Source organism: Adiantum capillus-veneris, chromosome 25 (assembly GCF_014529385.1).
Source record: "Adiantum capillus-veneris isolate H3 chromosome 25, ASM1452938v2, whole genome shotgun sequence".
NCBI classification, from domain to species: domain Eukaryota; kingdom Viridiplantae; phylum Streptophyta; class Polypodiopsida; order Polypodiales; family Pteridaceae; genus Adiantum; species Adiantum capillus-veneris.
Window position 1 is genome coordinate 257,812 of NC_140955.1, and position 21,817 is coordinate 279,628.

General features: G+C 44.2%; 1 protein-coding gene across 1 annotated transcript in view; it reads right to left on the bottom strand.

The window, feature by feature from the left end:
• The window catches only part of LOC147424301 (uncharacterized), a 96,326-nt gene that overhangs the window by 14,643 nt on the left and 59,866 nt on the right, over positions 1-21,817 (bottom strand). Inside the window, exons 4-5 of the mRNA XM_086499872.1 lie at positions 18,440-18,546; positions 18,129-18,178 (exon numbers count right to left, since the gene is read on the bottom strand). Coding sequence (XP_086355998.1) covers positions 18,129-18,178; positions 18,440-18,546 — 157 coding nt within the window. The remainder of the gene's footprint in view (positions 1-18,128; positions 18,179-18,439; positions 18,547-21,817) is intronic.

Here is a 21,817-nt window from a genome sequence, read left to right on the forward strand (position 1 = left end):
AGAGACCTCGATAGGAGATCTCTGACCAACTTCTAGGCGGGCTTTCTCAACAAGAGAGGGATTGATACATCATGCATACTACCTAGGTCAAACCATATGACAAAACGTTGCCCCATCATATGACCATAACATTTAATGAGAGAATCATCAATGGGAGGGTCATCAGAAACTTGGGGCACACTCGTGTTATCATTAATTGCATTGACAGAGGAAGTGGGTTCTGTGGATTCTTTAGATTCATTCGATTCAAGCTTAGGACATGTTCTTTTTATGTGACCCTTAATGTGACAATGAAAACAACAACCTTCCTTAGAATAAGTGCTTTGCTCTTCCGACGTGATGTATCCTCCTGCAATTCCTTGTGCTACCTTTTCATCTGGAGTAAGCTTAGGTTTAGCAATTGTGTTAGCCTTACTCTTAGATTCATTGGAAGAATTCTTTTCTGTGAGAATGTTGGAAGATTGGTTAGAAGAGTTACCATTCTTACCGTTCTTACCGTTTTGAGGGTTCTGAGAAGTCTGAGAGGTTCCTTGAGAAGTCTTGTTTTCCTTAGGCTTTCCCTTGTTGTGCTTCATCTCGTGTGCGAGAGCAATCGCTACCGCCTTGTTGAGATCGATTGGATCAAGTACCTCGACATCATACTTGATATACTCGTCCAATCCGTAGAGAAATGCCTTCTTGCGCTCCGAATCCGATTTGCGTAATTGAGTACCTAGCTGCAAAACACGATTAGAAAAAGACATAACCGGCATACCATTTTGCTTGAGAGCGCGCCAATCGTCCTTCAATCGTGCCAGGTACTGAGGTGGCATAAACCGCGCCTTGAACTTGTCTTGGAAATCAGCCCAATTGAAGGAAAGGGGCGTGAATTCGTCGGCTTCCTCTAGGTGCGCGGCTAACTGTGGCTCTTGCCATGCGTGGTACCAATTAATGGCATCATCGGCAAGGTACATAGCTGCCGTCAAAACCTTGCTATTTCTTGTCTTCTTAGTTGTCGCAAAATAAGCATTAAATTGATGCAACCAAGAATGAATAACCGTAGCATCATCCTACCATCATACTTACTGGAAGTCAACTTCTCTGTGACTGGGTTGTTGGAATCCGCATCGTGGCTTGCGCCACTTGATGAACTCCCACGATCTTTGGCTGGTTCGGACTTCGAGGCAAGTACTTGTCGAATCAATTCTTGAGTGCGTAGTTCTCGTTGAGCCTCACGCTCGATCTCCAAGGCCACTCTTTGAGCTTCACGCTCGGCCTCCAAGGCCGCGCTTCGTGCTGCCGCTTCCTCCTTTCTTTGTTCTTTTCGTTCGTCGCACTCGCGTTCTAAAGCAAGGCAATTTGCTTCTTGTTGTGCCAACGATGAGCTTCTTGTTGTTGGGCCATCATGTTCATGCGAGTCTCTTCTTGTTTGGCCATCATGTCCATGCGAGTCACTTCTTGTTTGACCATCATATACATCATCTGCTTGACCATTGCCTCCATAGGGTTTGGTACACTTGGTGGCGTAGATGGCGAAGGGGGAGGGTCGAAAAAATCTCCTGGTGGGGAAAATTCTTCGTCACCTCTCTCATGCTCATCACATGTATACGAAGTATCCATTCAGCTTCGGGTGACGACCATGCACTATGATCTTTGGTTCTTAAGTTCACGAGAAACTTGGGTTCTTGAGTGTTTTGGATTCTTAGGTTCTTGAGGTTTTCTTTCGCTTGCAAACCGTGTTTGAGAAGGATCTTCTCTTCACCCAAGTTCTACTCCTTTCTGCGGGCGCACCCCTTGGCGGCCTTGCGCTCACACCAAGGTTGCTTTTTCCCACCTCACGTCGACTGGCCGGCCGCTAAGTGCACGGTCCTCTCTCAATGAGTGAAAAGAGACACAAGGGGAGGCTGGACAAGCCCTTCTTTCTTGGGATTCTTGTCACTCTTCAAAAAACACGATTAGTAATCGACACGCCCAAGCGAACTTGGGTTTGTGCGACCGCAACAAGCAAAAAAAATTATGTGGTTCTTCCCTTGAGTGATACAGAACACCGCCAAAGCTATAATACCAATGTTAGGTGCAGTGGAATGAATGTTTGCGCTTTGCTCAAGATGAGTGCTCCGAACTGTGCTCAAGGTTCCTTTTGTTCTTATGGAAGGGAGGGCCTTCTGTTCTTAATGAGAGAATGCTATGATCACAAACAAAGTGAATGGACACTGAGTGCAAGTGTATGAGACTGAGAGATAGAGAGAGAGGAGAGATACAACACCAAAGACGTTGCAAAACCCTCCTCCGAAGGCCCCACTCGTCGGCGAGAGTAGTCTACTTATGATTGTAGAATCTGGTACAATGGTGATTCATAAAACTAATGCAAGTCTAGGCTATGTCGGTGACGACGGTGAAGACGACGATGATGACCTAAAGGCTGAACTCTGCAATCTTCTAACTGCTGAAAATCTGCTGAATTTGGGGCTGTTTTGGGTGGCTGAAAAACGCAGGTTTTAGGGCTGAAAAACGCTGATCTTGGCTGCGTTTTCTTGATGCTGAAATCGTTGACAAAACGCTGAGGCTGCTGTGATCTGTGTCTGAAAACGCTGCCTTATCTGCTATGTTCAAAACTGAAAAACGCTGGATGGGGCAGCCTTGCTGGCATTAGTGGAAAACGCTAGGTGCTAGGTTTGTTGGCGATGAGATGACATGCTGAAAACACTGATCTTGCAGGGGTTGATGGCGATGATCAAAACGCTAGGTTGTAGGGGAGGTTGGAAAAACGCCAAGGGCTTGAAGGTCTTGATGGTTCTTGCTGAGAAGATGTCTGTTGAGCGGGGAGCTCCTGCTGCCTCTTCTACCATTTAGTGCTAACTTTGGTTTGCTTATATATTTCCTTACCCAAATTGCCCTACCTACTTTTGTTGGGAAGTCACCTTAAATTAATAAGTGAAAAATGTCAAAAATAGGGAAAATAGGCTAAAATCATTGGAAAATTTCCTTGACTGATTCTGATGGATTCTAATGGGAAAGCTTATGATCATGTTGTGTCAACCAGAGGATATGCATCTACACTTAGTGCTTGGGCATGCATGGTCTACGAATAGACTCACAAAAGTGCCAGATCACTTCTAATCTAAATTGACTTGACTGACTGAACCCTGATCATGCTGTAGCTTGTCCACGGACACATAGGGTTGGATGTGTCACGTGACATGTAGAATGGAGGACCAGATCTCTTCCTTTAGGAAGGAGATTGTCTCTCTAAAGACTTAGTTAAACGAACTAAGTTACTTGATATGTAGATTGTCAAATACTCTTACCAAAAACAATATGTAATTCGTAGTGTGAATATTAATAGAACTAGTTTCTTGTGCTTTTGTATAATCGTTGTCGAATATTCTCTCGTCATTCCTATTCAATCTTCAAAACAAACAACTTCTAAGGTTCCTCAATAAAAACAACCTAACTAAGTCATGGTGAGAGGGAATCTAACTAACGGGATGCTTAGAGAGAGAGAAAGAGGGGGGATGAGAGACTTGCAGAGGGAGAGAAACTGAGGAACTGTGTATGTTGGGATGATTAAAGAGAGCGAGAGAGAGGAGGGATGAGAGACTTGTGGAGGGAGAGAGAATAAGACACGATGCTTACAAAAGATCACAAGAAAGTGGTTTTATTCATGTTCACTCAGCAAACTATATATTGTTTTTAATAATAGTATTAGGGTGCTCAATTTATACAACTTAGTTTCAAAGAGACAACTTGTTTCTTTGGGAATGAGATTTGCTCCATTCTACACATCTAGACAAACTATATATTATTTCTGGAATGAGTATCAAGGCACTCAGTTTCTATAAATTGAGTCTTCAAAGAGACAATTTGTTTCTTTGGGGATGAGATTTACTCCTCCACTCTATACATTTATACATTAATAACATTAACCTCATAGATCTGTACTGTAGCTCTCAACGAGATTATCACACTAATTATCCAACGTTTTGCCATAACTTGGGAGCACCAAAATTCAACCAGCGTTTTGCATTGGCGTTTTGCTCCATCCACAAAGATGAGCCCAGTGTTTTGCATCAGCAGCAAATTCAGCCCAGCGTTTTCAATTTTCAGCCCTTCCCCTCACCGGTCGCCACCCGGATCTGCTAATGCTAGCCTCTCCGCTGCAGCCCGATACTTCGACAGCCCATTGAGCCTCTTCTGGATGATTCCCTTGCCGCATCCAATGCTCCCATCGCTCTCCATTATCGGCATCATCATCATCTGCATTTACAAAACGCAGCCAGCTTCAAGCCCATCAAATCAGCCACAGAGGTGCTTCATCTTGAAGAGTTACCGCAACGACATTCCCCATTCGAGTAAGTAGAGTTTGCACTTGAGGTATTGCATGTGTGTACATTCCATTCACGCAATTAAAAGTAAATTCCACATCGGCAACCATGTGGGGGACCCTCTCTCTCTCTCTCTCTCTCTCTCTCTCTCTCTCTCTCTCTCTCTCTCTCTCTCTGGGTGCAGACACAAAGAGAGCCTGATGAGAGGAGAGGCTAGCCAGTCTCAAAGACAGATCACAGACTTCTTTAGAGCTGCCACTGGACACCCGGAGAAGTTACTACCACATCAGAGCTCGTCGCCTCACACCAGAGGCACACTGATCAACCGAGCGACTGAGCTGGGGAGATCCAGACACCCACGACTACGGAGGACTACACAGCATCGACGGAGGCTGCATCACAGGATTCAGATCACTTTGGCTCGACATGCATGACGCCCGGTCAGACTACTGACCATGGAGGAGATTGATGAGATCCGCCAGTGATCAATGCTGGATCTCCTGTGATCTAGCTATCCCAGCTAGTTGTTTAGCTACTTAGTTCACACCTAGCAGTTCAGGATTCCATAGTATTTTATTTTGTCATTTTGTCATCTTGTTACTCTGACTTTGTATCAGATCCACCACACATTGTAACGTTTTGGTCTCATAGGTCACTTTGGCCTTTTGAAGACATTAATATAACATTTCATTTCATTTTCTTTCTTCAGGGAAATAAAAGGAACCATCATTCATGCTTCAAAGAAATCATTGACGCAAGGAAAGAAGTAAAAATTTGTAATGTAAAATCTAGATCTTCACCATTTCAATTCCACTGCACCTGACATTAGTATCAGAGCTTTGTGATTTTGCACTAATCCACTAACCTTTGATTTTTAATTTTCTCTCTAATATTTGAGTGTGTTGTAGCGTTTCGCCCAAGGACGCTTCCCTCAGTCAAGGAACTGCAGGACCTACCATTCTGCGTAGGACCATGCGCCTTGAGCGTAGGAAATGGAAACATTGTATATCGGGGGTTGGAGTTGAGGTGCGCCTGTAAGAGGGTACTTGACTTCGTGTGCGCGCTCGACCACCTCAACATAAAGAAATCCTAGCAAGGATATCTGCAATCATAATTTCTTCAACATGACAGATCACATCATTGAAGATATGCATTGGAAACATGAAGGTGTTGATTGCGAGTATCAGGATTTGTAAGCGGTCTATGATGACAAAGGAAGGCGACATCTAGATCAACCTATTAGCTTTGGATTCTTGGCATTGTTTGCACAACCATGTCTCCATCTACTCGAAGCATTCCATCATTGCAAAAAAGGCATTCCATCGTCATCAATCTGTACACATCCCATGCACATGGCTTTGTGTGCCACTTAGACATTTTTCTTTGACTTCTAGCCAATCTGTTTGTCACAAAGTGATGACGTGTCTGCCCGAGAGGAAAGCTTCACTGCTGCTGAAAACCCTAACTCTGGAATCCCTAACCCTAAAACCTGCAAACCCTAATTTCTGCAAGAAAACCCTAACCCTAACCCTAAAACCTGTCATAAACCCTAACCATAACCCTAGGACAGCAAGAACAGATTCCTGGAAAAGCACTGGCATGCTGACGTGGCACCGTACGGCAGCTCCGGATTTTGCAGCGCAATTGGCGGGCTACGGCAGATTTTTCAACTGCTGCTTTATTTTCTCTACGCAAATTGTGTGTGTGTGTGTGTGTGTGTGTGTGTGTGTGTGTGTGTGTGTGTGTGTGTGTGAGAGAGAGAGAGAGAGAGAGAGAGAGAGAGAGAGATTTTGCTTTATTTTGCAAAGAGCTCAAGAGAGCTTGTGAGAGAAACAGAGTTTGCTTTTGATTGGAAGCTTTTGGGGCTCTGCTTTAGGCAGCCCTTGTAAAACTTTAAATAAGCAGTTTTGGGCACACTCTGCAGAGCATCTGGACACAGAGTGAAACCGGCCCGTAGGGCGGTAGGCGTTGGCTTTCACCCGAAATTCTTTACTTTCGACACACACACAAAGCACTTTGCAAAGAGAACCTGCGACGGGAATTAACACTTGAATTCACACAACTCGGAAGCTAGAATGCTCCGAGCAGACACCGACAACCTGTAGACCCCAAAATTGGCACCCCTTTCGGTATTTCTTTATTCCTTACGAGGGTAAAGTACAAAGAAGAGTCCTGGGAATCCTTTAACTGTATCCCACTAGATACCGCCTGTTTTGGCCAAATTTCGGCAACATAACAGCCCCAAAACTTGCACGAAACCAATTCCCTTGCTGGAACTCGCTTCTACTAGCGTATACCCTCTGATTCCTGTCCAAAAACAGTAAATTCAGCGTGCTGTATTTACTGGTTTTTGCCCTGTTTTCAGCCCCAAACAGTCCCCTAACTGTCCTCTGCCAGTGGGGCACGATTCTCAATGGTCCTGGCGTCCGTATGGCTGAAAAACATTGAAATTACAGCGCATACACAGCGCTGATTTTGCACCTATACGGTGAGGTTATGACCCTCACCAATCCCTGCTTTGGAGCAACAGCTAGCTACCCCTGCTCCTGCTCAAGGAGGCTCTTGCCTCAGCACAAAATCATGAACCCACACAATTGTACATCAGTCAAATGAGTAGCCCTCTTGTGGGGCATCACATAACTGCACGTAGGGGAGAGAGAGAGCAGTTTGTAGTATGCAAGGCATCACTCCTAGCACCACACTGTACATGAGAGGGAAAGGAAGCACTCGATAGCTCTTAACCTGTGACAAAATCTGAAATGAGGCCTCTCCCAGCTTAAAAATCAGCGCCCATTTTTCTGCAAGAGGCAAGTGCATGAGAATTTGTCACTTGGCGCATTTTCGAGCATTTTCCCGTTTCGGGTTCGCTGCTTAAAAATATCCTTACCGGTTGCCCAATTGACTTCGCGGCAGAGTTGTAAAATGTTCCCTAGTCATACCGGAGGTAATGACGCGAACACATTTCACAGCCCAAAATAGCAGTTCCCTAAATTTTAGGAGATGCTTCCGTTGGGCTCCCACTCGTCTTCTGACCATCTATCCTCATTGGGACCGCATCCAAAAGTGCAATGTGGCCCAACTGTCGGATACTTTTTGTTGGTAGTCCCACCTTGACTTTACGCCTTAATTGAGTTCACTTCCTAGTATCCACCAACTTGCTAAGTGCGACGGGGGGACCTATATGATCTTGCTCTGAGCCTAGACATCCTCTTACCATACGAATTCCAGTGCCGACCACTTCCCGTCTGCGGGTGAAACTACCGTTCACATTGGCCATACAATGTCCGATCGTTTGCTACTTCAAAAAGAGGGTCTCAAAACAAATAAAATAAACCCCATTGGAAAGAAACCAACAACCAAGGTTAGCAGTTGCCACATCTCTGTGACATGGTTAATAACTGCCACGTCCTCGTGGCACAGAGTCTGAGAGTGAAACCCTAACCGCTCTCTTGTACTTTGAACATTGATTAATACATAGGGAAATACCGAAAGGGGTGTCAGTCTTTGGGGCCAATATCTCTAGGCACAAAACTCCGCCGGGCCAGTGCAAATCTATTGTGATCTGTGAATTGTTTTGATGCGGGTAGGGATCACAATGAGATTCCGGCAGAGAGTATGGCCCACCTCGGCCTACTAAGGTGAAGCAACGAGAGATGAAGCGTCGTCAATTGATCGGCGATGCAACAAAGATGGTGCTCAGTTTTGCGAAGGACCCGAAATTGGCAAAATATATGAGCGAGACTTCTTTTCAGGAAGTGCATGCGCAGTGGCAGAAAACCACAACACCACCCCCGAAACCCGATCTCAAGAAACCTTCTGATCATAAGCAATATTCAAAGAAGGAATTAGAAGAGGTGGTTGATGCACGGATTGCTCAGCTTTTTGACGCGCAAAAGAAAGCCAAAAAGCACGGCAAAAAGCAGAAGAAAGGCATTGACTTCCCGGGTTATTTGGGTCGTCAGTCGACATTTAACAAAGCAAAGAAACAGAAGAAGCGTGTTCGATTTGAAGAAGTACCCAGTTCTTCTTCTTCTTCTGACGCTTCTTCTTCTTCTAATAGTTCTTCTAGCTCTTCAGATTCGACTGAAGAAGACAGAAAAGGTAAAAAGCGAAGCAAGAGACAACACTTCAGAAAGGGCAAGAAAAAGGCAAAGAAGTCTAAATCTCGCCCAGTGAGTGACAGTTCTACAGAGAACTCGTCTATAGACAGTTTAGACTCCGATGACGGAAAATTTTATGCGAACAAGAAGAATTTTTATAAAGCCAACCAGTATGACTTTCTAGAAGATAAAAGCAAGAAAGTCCAAGAGTTTAAGGAAGGTGGACAGTCGATCAAATTTGACACTTTTTCAGGACACAAAGATGCTTCGAAGGCTGTCTTTTATACAGCAGTTTGACATCGCTTTCGCGGGAGGACGCTACTCAAAGCACTCCAAGAGTCGGAGAGCTTCCTCTTATTTTAAGGGGAATGCTCGAGCTTGGTGGTCCACGCTTCTTTTAAACAAGACTGCGCCAGTTAAATGGCTGAAATTTAAGAAGCTTTTTATTTCTTCTTGGTTGACGCAAGAGTATGAACGCGATATACGAGCTGCTTGGAACCATCTTCGAATGACCAAGAGAGATACAGTGGATGCTTACTCTGAGAGATTCTGGAGCTCTTTTCTACCCGCCTCTTCATTCAAGAAGATCTCATTCAGAGAACAGATTGAGCGGTTCACATTGGGTCTACCTACAGAGATCCGAGATCACTGCTTGGAACAGAAGTCAGCTTCTATTCAGGAGTTGATGAGTCATGCGAAGCGGGGCTTTGCCATTCACTCTGGCAGTCTGACCTTCCCCACCGATGAGGTCATGACACAATGAGCCGAACAGACTTCTGGGAATGAAAGTAGAAAGAGAAAGAGCAACCCAGAGAAGAAGGATGCACGACCCAAGCTTACTCCTCAGGAGAGAGCTCGATTCATCAGAGAGGGGAAGTGCTTTCGATGCGGGGAACATGGACATATCTCCACGAAGTGCCCTAAAAAGGCAAAGAAAGAACAAAATGATAAGGACGACGACAAGCCTGAGAGTTCGAGAGCAGCTGAGGAACGTGGACGAAAAGGCAAGATGAAAACAGGACTGGTTCTAGATTGTGTGGGTACAGATCCCGATACCATGGACGAGAGTACAGAACTTTGTCGAGCTTGGGGCAAAGTGAAAGATCAAGAGGCCCTGATCTTCTTTGATGGAGGAGCCAACTTCATTTCACCGGAATTGGAGGCGCGGCTCGAGATCACTCCCGATCGGATGGGACCACTTGCGGAGGCAATTCTAGCGGCACCCGGCAGGGACGTGGCCATTACACCTGTCATTGGCAAACTTCGGTTGCATTGTCAGGGGTATTTGGGACATGAGGACTTTTTCATAATGCCTTTGGAAGGTTGTGATGTTCTCTAAGGGATTCCCAAGTACCACAAGAACAACGCCGTGGTCGATTATCGGGCGAGGAAAGCAACATTGACTACAGAAAAGGGCAAAACCATTGTACAGTATATTAAACTGAAGGGTGAGTCCGTCCCTATTGTATCGGCTTCGGCCATTTCTAAATTAATGAAATCCACTCTGTTTGTTTACTCGATATTTATGAAAGAATTAAGCGATAAGGATAAGACAAATATGTCTAAACTTGATAAAGTACGCCAAGATTTCTCCACTCTCACGCCGATTGCTTCTCAGAGGGCCTACCAGGCGAGTTACCACCAGCTCATCTTGAAGATCATACCATTGATCTAATACCTGGAAGCACACCACCAAACCGGCCACCTTACCGTGTGAGCCGAGCACAGAATGAAGAGATTATGAACCAAGTGAAAGACCTCTTGGAAAAGGGTCTTGTCCAGCCTAGTACTTCACCGTATTGCTCTCCAGTGTTGTTGGTTTTGAAGAAAGACAGATCTTGGAGAATGTGCATCGATTATAGAGCTCTCAACAAAATCATCATCAAGAACAGATTTCCAATTCCTACGATCGATGATATACTCGACAGATTACAGGGATCCTCGTGCTTTAGCATGATTGATCTGAAGAGTGGATATCATCAGATCAAGATAGCGGCGGGAGACGTCTTCAAGACAGCTTTTCGGACGACTTTTGGGTTATTTGAGTTTTTGGTGATGCCTTTTGGCTTAACCAATGCTCCTGCGACATTTAACCGGATGATGGATAGGATTTTTTGAGAGTACAGGCTATTTACTGGCACTTTCTTTGATGATATCATTGTTTTCTCCAAGAATGAGGCAGAACACAGAGATCATCTGCTTCAGGTCTTTCAGGCATTACAAGATCACAAGTTAGTGATTAATACAAAGAAAAGTGAATTTTTCCTACCAGAGAACTTTTTGGGACACATTGTCTCAACAGCAGGAGTGCAAATGGATCCGGCCAAGATAGAGACTATACGTGATTGGCCCGCTTTAAAGAATGTCCATGAAGTTCGAAGCTTCTTGGGACTATGTTCGTCCTACAGGCGGTTCATTCGAAAGTTTGCAGAGGTTGCTTCCCCTTTGCATATTCTTGACACAGAAAGGAGTCCCTTTCTCGTGGTCGTAGTCTGGGTGCGATCTTAATGCAAGAAGGCCATGTCATCGCTTACGAGAGCCAATTGTTCTCAAGGCCGGAGATGACAGCACAGATTTATGAGAAAGAGCTTTTGGCGGTTATCCATGCTCTTACTCAGTGGCGGCATTACCTAATCGGAGCAGATTTTACTGTCTTTACAGACCATTAGAGTTTGCGCTACTTCTTGTCACAGAAGCAGCTTTCGGAAAAGCACATGCTGTCACAAATGGGAGCGCATAACAATATAAAATACATTCTAATAAATAGACTTTATCACTTAGTACTGAAGCCAAAGGATATAGAGAGAAATAGATAGAGAGAGAGATAGAGAGTGAGAAGATCGACACAGTACTAAGACCAGAAGATGGGCCGGTCCCCCCCCCCGTAATAGTATCTTTATTACTGAGGAGAAGTCTATACAAGCACTTGAACCGAACGTATTACCACGTTCGTTCTAGAATAAGACTTGATGGTTCCCGGAAGCCTCAGCTTCCGATTCCTAGGGCAAAACCCTATTCCAAGGAACTTCCGTTCCTTATTCCAATTCCTCGAGAATCAAGGTTCTCGCCTCTGGATCTCACCTTCCAGACTCAGGGCATGGCATCCCTGCAACTCTTTTCCAACTCTCTTTCCAGAGTGCTCTTCCCACAAAACAACTCTGCTTTCCCGGACACGAAGTCCTTACTTGGGAATCCCAACTCCCGGATCACAACTTGAGAGACTACCTCTCTCCGATCCGTGGATCTACTTCCCAAACTCGGGTACGAAACCCTTGGGCTGATCTGGCTCTAGTTCCTCAGAGCGCTTTTCTCCTGCAGAGGCTCATGCCTTCCTCTGCTCCTACTCCCTCACGAAGAGGAAGTACACCTGCAATCAAATACTCAAAGATCAGAACATGAAAATCATTACCTTCAAAGTCTCGACGCTCGAAACGCAACTCGATTCTCGAAAAGCAATTCCTCAGAAGAGATCTCTCCATAGAAAATCCTCTCTTCCAATCCTACACACAAAAGAGGTGTGTTCTCGGGTTCCTTCTCGTAAATCAGCCCCGTCTACGACGTTTATGGGCTGAAAACAGAGAAAAACAGCAACTTGTCGCGATGGAAACACGCTTCGTAGGCACTTCTTCGCGAGGGAACTCGCGCACTGGGTCTTGGCGACATCTGGTACACTTGGGGCAGCCATGGGCATCACCGGCAACGTCTTCTTTACGGCTGAAATCTGCAACAGCATCTCCTCCTTGCAAAGATTGGTCCTCCTCTCTGAGTGAGGGCATGTGATGCTTTTATAGCTCCTAGCCACGGGCACGAATAGCTGCTCGCGTCGAGATCGCGGCCGTTTTTTTTTTTTTTTTTTTTTCATTTTTTCTGTTCTGCCAAAAAAAGAGAGAGAGAAAACGCTGGCTGATCTGTTGCCTTATTTATCAGATGGCTGCCCACTCATTAAGTGGGCGGCCGGCGTATTTTAAAAATAGTCTGAACCTGCCCAAAAACTCAATAAAACCTTATAAGTTAAAAACAATGCTTTCACAGCACTTCCCAGGCGTCCCTAGATGCAATCACATGCACAGTTGCAATGCAGACATGGACTTCCTCACGGGAAAGCATCTGCTTTCCCGAAAAGCAATCCCGTTTTCTCAAAAAGCATATGTTTTTCCTCAAAGTTTCCTCTGAACCCATCTTCATTCAAGTGCTTGCTTTTCCTTGTGCACAATTCTAACACAGTTCGGAATTTCCTCCCGACTATGGATATTCGCTTTCCGATGCACCCGTCGCCCACCTTGTGACGCATCAGGAATACCCATCACCTAGTCCTTTCATACCGAACTAACGGTACAATCTCCTTCACGATGCTCTATGTCACCCATCCTATGACGCATCAGAGATGTCCGTTCCCGGATGGTCGGATACTTCTTTCCGATGCTCCCTGTCACCCATCCGATGTGACCCATCAGAAGTACCCCCGTTCTCAGTGTTCCCGTCATTACTTCAAATGACGCACTAGGAATACTCTGTACTCGGATGTCTCCAGTGAGAAAAACCCTCTCACTTAAAATTCCAATAATTCATTTAGAATTATTTTTTCCTTGGTGTTCCAAGCGAGAAAACCCTCTCACTTATAAATCCAATAATTCATTTAGAATTATTTTTCTGTAAGATAAAGCCAATTTAGCAACACATGCGGTGGGCGAACATCTTGTCACAGTTTCACTTCCAGATTGTCCATGTGCAGGGACAGAAGAATGTGGTGGCAGATGCTTTGCCTCGGAAGCCGTTGGTTCTGGCTATTTCCGCGATACATCATAGGAGCTTCGAGGATATGGTCGACCAATATGCCACAGATACAAATTTTGCAGACGTTTTCACACGGATACAGGATGGGGAGACAGTAGCGGGATACTCCATTCGGGAAGGCTACTTGATGAGAAAAATCATGTTGTGCGTTACACAGCCGTTGAGGGAAAAGGTTATGACTGAATGCCATTGTCCACCTTTGACGGGTCATCGCGGCATTGCTGCCACCATGTAAGGGGTAGAGAGATACTTCTTTTAGCCGAGACTCAAAAAGGATGTGGAAGAGTTAGTGCGCAGTTGGTTAGTATGCAAGAAGGTCAAGTTTGACAGGCATAAAGCACAGGGATTGTTACAGCCTTTACCCATACCCACCCGCCCTTGGGAAAGTATTGCAATGGATTTCATTTTTGATCTCCCGAGAACACAGAGTGGTCACGATGGTATCTGCACTGTTATTGACAGATTTAGCAAACAGGCTCATTTCATTCCAGTAAAGAAAACAGTCAAGCCGGATCACTTAGCGAGACTGTTTGTGGCCCAAATCTTCAGATTACATGGCATGCCTAAGACGATTGTTTCCGACAGAGACACCAGATTTATGAGTTTGTTTTGGAAGGCAATTTGGGAGAACATTGGCATGCGGTTGCAGTTTTCGTCATCGTTCCACCCGCAGACTAATGAGCAATCTGGGATTGCAAATTCAGTGGTTCTAGATTTATTGAAGTCTTATATCTCAGATCAGAAGACTCAATGGGAAAAGTACCTACCTTTGGTGGAATTTTCCTACAATAACACGATACACTCTTCGACGGGGAAGGCGCCATTGGAGATTGCTGAAGGTGCTGCGAAGGTTCCACCCTTCCTAAGCACGAAGGATAAGATCTTTAAAGCGGATGAATATACGCGACTTAGATACGGCTTTTGCCAAGGTTCTTGAGACTTTGCAGAAGTCTCAAGAACGACAGAAAAAGGCAGTGGATCGCCATCGTCGCGACTTGAAATTGAAGGATTACGATTACGATTACGTTTTGAGAAGGCACGCCTGAGAAAGAAAAAGGGAAAGGAGAGGCTTTTTCCAAAGCTTAGTATGCGATACTACGGACCTTTCCAGATCACTGAAAAGATCTCCTTCCGACTGATACTTGGAGGATTCACAATGCATTTCATGTGAGTCTCTTGAAACCTTTTAAAGGTGATGTGCCTGATGATGGGGAGTCTGATGAGCAACCCGAAGTGGAAGAAAACGAGGAGATCCTTGTTCCTAAACAGATTTTGGCACATAAGGATACGAAGAATAAAGGTACAGTCCGAAGGCGGTTCTTGGTTAAGTTCAAGACGTATCCTGCATTGGATGCGAAGTAGATGGAGGAGGAGGACCTGGCAGATACTCCTCAGATTGTGAAACTTTACCTCGATGCTTTTGGTTTAGCATAGTCTTCTCCAAATGGAACCCAGAATTCAGCTTGGCCGGAGATCTGGTGCAATGGGATGCACAAGAGGGGAGTCACTCCGCTCCTTTGTTAATAGATGCCTTGATTTAGATACTAGAGTCACTGATGTCTCTTTGAGCTTCAGGGAACTGAAAGCTGAGAGTATTCTGCTGTATGACTTTATGAAATGGAATTCCTGATTATGATACTAATTTGTTCTTGACTTCTTTTAAGTGTAGGAACTGATAGACGAAATGACTGCAGCATTTTGGTCTGATTGATCTCGAATAGACATGGTTGCAATAAGGGTTAATCAATTGGACATCGATGACGTCCCGATTGGATCTAGATGCGATTGCTAGCTACATTGCCGATAAATCATGGTCTAAGATCCGAATGAATGTTGAATGTCATGTGATGTCCTGTGATGTCCTGTGATATCTAGTGATGTCGTGTGATGTGACTGTCAATTGGTACATGTGCTAGATGTGTGTTCCTAGTACGTAGGTACTAACAGTCAGTGTTTGCTAAGACGGTTTATGGCCTATGTCTGTTTTGCAAGCGTAATCGAGGGCGATTACAATACTTTCAAGAGGGGGGTATGTCACAAAGTGATGACGTGTCTGTCTGAGAGGAAAGCTTGACTGCTGCTGAAAACCCTAACTTTGGAAACCCTACCCCTAAAACCTCCAAACCCTAATTTCTGCCAAAGACCGTAACCCTAACCCTAACCCTAACCCCAGGGCAGCGGGAACAGATTCCCGGAAAAGCACTGGCATGCTGACGTGGCACCGTATGGAAGCTCCGGATTTTGCAACGCAATTGGCAGGCTGCGACAGATTTTTCAACTGCTGCTTTATTTTCTCTACGCAAATTGTGTGTGTGTGTGTGTGTGTGTGTGTGTGTGTGTGTGTGTGTGTGTGTGTGTGTGAGAGAGAGAGAGAGAGAGAGAGAGAGAGAGAGATTTTGCTTTATTTTGCAAAGAGCTCAAGAGAGCTTGTGAGAGAAACAGAGTTTGCTTTTGATTGGAAGCTTTTGGGCCTCTGCTTTTGGCAGCCCTTGTAAAACTTTAAATAAGCGGTTTTGGGCACACTCTGCAGAGCATTTGGACGCAAAGTCTGAGAGTGAAACCCTAACCGCTCTCTTGTACTTTGAACATTGATTAATACATAAAGAAATACCGAAAGGGGAGCCAGTCTTTGGGGCCAATATCTCTAGGCACGGAACTCCGTTGGGCCAATGCAAATCTATTGTGATCTGTGAATTGTTTTGAAGTGGTTACTTGGTGCTGTCGTGATTGATTCTTGACTTGGAGTGTCCAAGTTTGTTACACTGTTCCTATCCCTAGATAGGAGTATCTACAATCCTAGGAGGATTAGTACCGGCAATTTTGCACATGTAGGTACACCTTGCATGCTCAGGCAAGTCCATTAGATTAGGTTTGGAACCCTCTTGCATAAATTGTTTGTACTACCCATTTGACAATTGTTATTACACTTCAGTGGGCATCTAACATGACAAGCATGTAGGTCTAGGTTTGAGGAACATGTCGGTCCAATCTGTTCACCACTAGAATTATGCCTTGGCATTTTGCTTCATCCATGCAGATCAGCCCAACCCTTTGCATCAGCAGTGAATTCAGCCCAGCAATTTCAGTTTTCAGCCCTTCCCCTCACTGGTCGCGGCCCGGATCTGTTAGCGCTAGCCTTTCCACTGCAGCCCGGTACTTCGGAGGCCCATTGAGCCTCTTCTCGGCCATTCCCTCGCCGCACGAATGCCGAGGCAAGAGCCTCTTGCACAGGTACTAGATTAGCTAATTGCTCATCCCCCGTAGGTACAAGTGAACTCGGAGAGATTTCACGCGAAAAATCTCGTTTGATTCAAAGGGCAAGTAGCCCTACAGGTGCGAGAGCTCGAGGGCTGCTACAGATGCGACCAGCACGCGAAACGGAGCCCGAAACAGTAAATTACAGCCTGCTGTGTATTTTTGCAAGTTTAAGGTTTTGATCCTTTTTTATCCCTAATACCCCCAAGAGCTTCGGGGAAGCTAGGGATCACTGTACAGGTGTTCTGGTGCATTTTTCGGGGCAGAAAACAGAGAATTCAGCATGCTGCAATTTCTTGCCAGGTTTGGAAAGTGCTCAAATGCACCGGGAAAATCACCTTTTGCGTAGGGATTTTGTCTGTGAAGCCTCCTACTGCAATTATGCTGCCGAATCGGGCTAGAGTAGGACATTTTTATCTCGATAAAAGTGGTTCAGCTTGTAGGAATTTACAAATTTTTCGATTGAATAAACAAATACCGAGAGGGGCTCCAACCTTTGGGGCCAACGCGGTGTCACTGTCTGCTTGGAAGCACTGTAGCTCCCAGGCTGTGTTTTGTTTGAAGTGTAAGTTCCAATCACAGGCTTATTCGTGAAGTTCCTCTGTGTTGTAAAGTTTAACAATGTAAAGGTCGGGTGAAAGCTAAAGTCTATCGCCTCTAGCGAGTCTACGGGCCGGTTTCAAACGGTCAATGGTATAACGGTCTTTTTGGGTTGTGCGGAGAAACGCGGGGGGGGGGGGGGGGGGGGGGGGCAAATGATGATGCATTGTCATAACCATAATACATTTGGCATTCTGAATTTATTTGTCAAGGTCGTTAAGAAAAGCCAAACCATGTTGCACCCACAACTCCAACAGGTAGCTTCCATAATCAATCATCTTCCCAGCCTCACATGAGATCTACTATAAGGCAATACCTACTATAACAACCCCTCACAAGTCATAGCGGGGCACCTTACAATGAAAGATGTTGCCACTGATGTCCCTCGAGAGTGTCACTTTTCATTCCTTAAGAATTCCCAAATGTCCACATCCATAATCATATGAGGACTACGGCTGAAAGGCAGTACAATAAGATGTCATGGGTGGGGAGTGACAAATGGTAATGTCAAATGGTATCCAGCCCTCGAAGTGCACATGAACTACATACAGCGTGCCATCTCATCTCTGTAATACCAACCCTAATAAGAGTATGAAAGCCCTCTCTATAAAGTATTGCAACACTTGGAGAGCCACCGTTACACAAAGCTATCCTCGCATCTTTTTGCATGTCGATTCCCATGTGTAGCCCAAAACTCTAGGTAGCTTATCATAATTTGTTCATGTTTCCATACATAAGATAAGATAAGTTTTCCTTTGAATGTATTCTTTAACATCAGAGCATCTAATAAGAACCCTGTTACAGTTCCACAACACAGGCATTTAATTTTCTCAAGAAAGCTCGACTCGTTTCTCTAAACAGTAAATCATACGACTGAAAACAGCATTGGGGATAGAAAGCATCTTGTCTATTCATACGTCCAACACTGTATCTCAGCATTCACTTTCAATTTACAGAAAAAACCGATCTGATTTGAATAGAGTAGCCAAAAATGTGCAAAATAAAATGACTAGACTGTGTGAGTGCATATGCAAACTTCTGACTACATTAGTGATAGGAAGGAAAGAGCACAAACCATGACAATGACATGACAAGTAGAGCAAGCGAGTGACCCTTCACAAGCTCCTAAAAAAGTAACCATACAAAGTTAGTCATTGCAGTCTCAAGGAGCATTTTGAAAATCTAATACAAAGAACATACAAGAACAAGGCATACATTTGATTATTTGCCTACTCACACTATTTACAATTGACTAGTTGCATATTCACAAACACGGTTTCAAAACAGACACACTGAATGAAACACAAATATGCACTAATAATCATGTTTAATCTATGCATAACTGTTGAATAAGAGATCTTGAAATGGGCTGGAAAGTTCTATTACCTTCAAGTTCAATGTCATTTTGATGAGCTGCTTCTAGCATTGACATCCCTACAGGAACCTTGATGGATTTTTCATCCCCATGCTTATCAACAAATGTTACAGAAATCCTGGCACAACAACTTTCCTTTAAACATCACATTACTACCATCTACAAGAATAGCACTCTCTACAAAAAAATCCTACAGCAACATGTTTAGTGCTTGAAAGTTCTCAGAACTTGGAGCCAATTTATATCAAGAAATATGAAACCATAAAAACACTCCCTCACACAACCAATCTTGGAAAAAGCTGCAATTTTTTCCATCAAGGTAGCCCTTAATCATCCCGAGCAAATCAAACAAGTGGTATTGAGAATCCATGGATTATAGATACAAACTTCAAGCAAGACAAAAAAATGCTACCAAGGACTAGGACTGAGCTTCAAAATTCTCATACCACGTTGTGCACACACTAAGCAGGCCAGTACCATAAAACTCAATGTCTACATGGCTACAAGGGCCATTGAGTATAGATCTTAGACAAAGATCTTGGGTCCATTCAGCTGAACACACAAAGATACGTTCAAAGCTGAAAACGCAGCCTGTCCTATGCTGAAAAATGCAGCTTCCAGGTGATGAAAAACGCTGGCTTTTCCAGCCTGCTGGCGTTAGTGGGAAACGCTGGCTTGATGGTGTGAAACCGGCGATGTAATTGCTGAAACCGCCAAGGGGAGGAACCGGCGAGGGTGTACTAACGCTAGGATGAGGATGAGGGAAAAACGCTAGGGCTGATGGGGTGCTTGAGGGTTTCTTGCTGAGAGAGGGGAATACCTGCTACCAAAGGCCTGTTGTGCTCCTTGCTCATCTGCCAAAGAGTGCTAGCTTTGGTTTGCTTATATATTTTCTTACCCAAATTGCCCTACCTAATTTTGTTGGAAAGTCGCTTAAATTAATAAGTGAAAAATGCCAAAAATAGGTAAAGTAGGCTAAATGCACTGGAAAATTCCCCTAACTAATTCTGGTGGAATCTGATGGGAATGCTTATGATCATGCTGTGTGCAACCAGAGGATATGCATCTACACTAAGTGATTGGGCATGCACGGTCTACGAATAGACTCACAAAAGTGCCAGATCACTTCTAATCTAGACTGACTGGACTAACGGAAACCCTGTTATGATGTAGGTTGTCCACGGACACATAGGGTTGGATGTGTCTTGTGACAAGAACTCATCAAATAATCCCCGGCACATGGCCGTACGGCACTGCTCCTACATCATGTGTTTGCACTTGTCCGGCCATTTGGCCCGGGCACAAATAATTAAACTAAGTTTAATTAACTTATTCTCCACACACAACTATTTAAATAATTGTTTTCTAGTGAGTAGATTAATTATTTACAAAAACTGACATAGTTACAGTGAGTGTGTGGTTGACTTGATTTACTTGGTTTAGGCCCCTCGAGTGGTTCTTGTAAGTTGTCCCTAACCCATTTATTATTTGGGCCACTTCACGTAGATTTGTAAGTTGGTAAACCTTCGGTGCTTCTCCTTCTTCTGTTAGGTTTTAGGCCTGGCCCATCAGCTAGGATCTGCAGGTTAGCTGGAGTTAGGCTCAAGCATTCCTAACCCTCTGGGTCTTCAAAGGCTTCACACGTCAACAGTTTGTGACAGTTGTCTTGCGAATAGAGCAGAGTATTGGCTCCGTATACTCTCACAAGTTGGGCATCTAGATTGAGCATACATAACGCTCCTCATCCTCCACCCATTTGAACATATTTAGCAGGTGACAGGTTCTCTGATCTCTACAAAAGAACCTATTGAGACTCAATCTTTGTGTGATGATACTTTGAGCTTTCCCAACTCCACACCGGCCGTGTGTATATATCTTGATCTCTGGATGAAACCGTCCCACACAATCAAAAAATGGTCTTTGTAGTACCTTTGGTGAAAGAGGTTGTATGGGCATGATCCAAGAATATCTGATATATATCTGCCATAAATGATGAAATCTTGTCTGAAGCAAATGCCTGTTTCAGACATTTGCCTAAGTTGATTGTGGGTGGTTGTTTCTTCGGGACAACTATCACCATGTTCACCTACCTCCAACTATTGGTCTTTTGCTATCATTGCTACCGTCCTTGGAGATCATTGCGTTTTTGGGAGTCGCTATTTGAGATGCCTATCTTTCAAAGGTTGTTGGAAGTCCTCTTTTTATTGTAGGTGCCACAGCACTTTTTACTCTCTTGGAAAGGTTTATTGCCCTAGCTTTTTTAATCTTCAATTACACTTATGGCAAGTTGTATCCCCTTCTACAATTCTTTGCCTCTGGGCTTGTTATGTAATACAGTTGCATGTGTCCCTCTTGGATCGGCAACATTTGGGTGTCCAGCGGGAATTTTCTAATAATAAAAGAATGCCCCTTCCTCTATATATATATATATATATATATATATATATATATATATATATATATATATATATATATATATATATATATATATATATATATATATATATATATATATATATATACACAGAGAGAGAGAGAGAAGGCCAAACGCTCCTATATAAGAGAGTTGGTGATTGTGAACTGCCGCAGTTTTAGAGAGAGAGAGAGAGAGAGAGAGAGAGAGAGGGGGGGGGGGGGGGGGGGGGGGGGGGGGGGGGGCAAATGCTCCCATACAGGAGAATTGGTGATTGTGAACTGCCACTTTTTAGCGCCTCTGATTGGGTATGTGTGTAAAAGTCAAAGAGCAAAGCTAGATCTTTGTGTGCGACCAAGTACTATGATCTTGCCAAACTGCTACTAGTGATTTGCACTTCTCCTTGCGTGTGCCGTGTCAACTCTCCTTTAGGCTCCTTACTGATTCCAAAAACTATAGCCCACGAGCTATGAGAATCAGCCCCAACAGCTAAGCTTTTTTAAATAAATCTCATAATATTTTTTGGAAACGTAGAAGCTAAAAAAATCAATTGTACGTTAAAAACGCTGCTCCCCCCATCTTTGTTTATGCAAGGCACAAAGCCAGCACGCTGGCTGTGCACTTGAGAAAGAGAGAGGTACTCTCCCCTCTTAAAGCGAGAAAACTAAACGAGCTTTAGAAAGGGAAATTCTGCCATGAATTTGTAAGGTAGAAAATCAGTAGATTCTAGAGAGAGAATCTACAAAGAAAGTCAGTTTCTAGTTTCTAAAGAAAAAAACTTGCTTTGTCTAAAGAGAAAACACTGATTTGAAGATATGAAATACCCTAGAGAGACGCAAATAAGGATTGAAGAGAATACCAGCAGTCTAGAGAGGCAAAAAAAATCGAGAGAGAGTCAATGCGCTGCATGGGATGATTCTCTCTCTTGACGAGAGTTTGGTATGTCCACCTTGAGAAAGAGAGAGAGAGAGAGAGA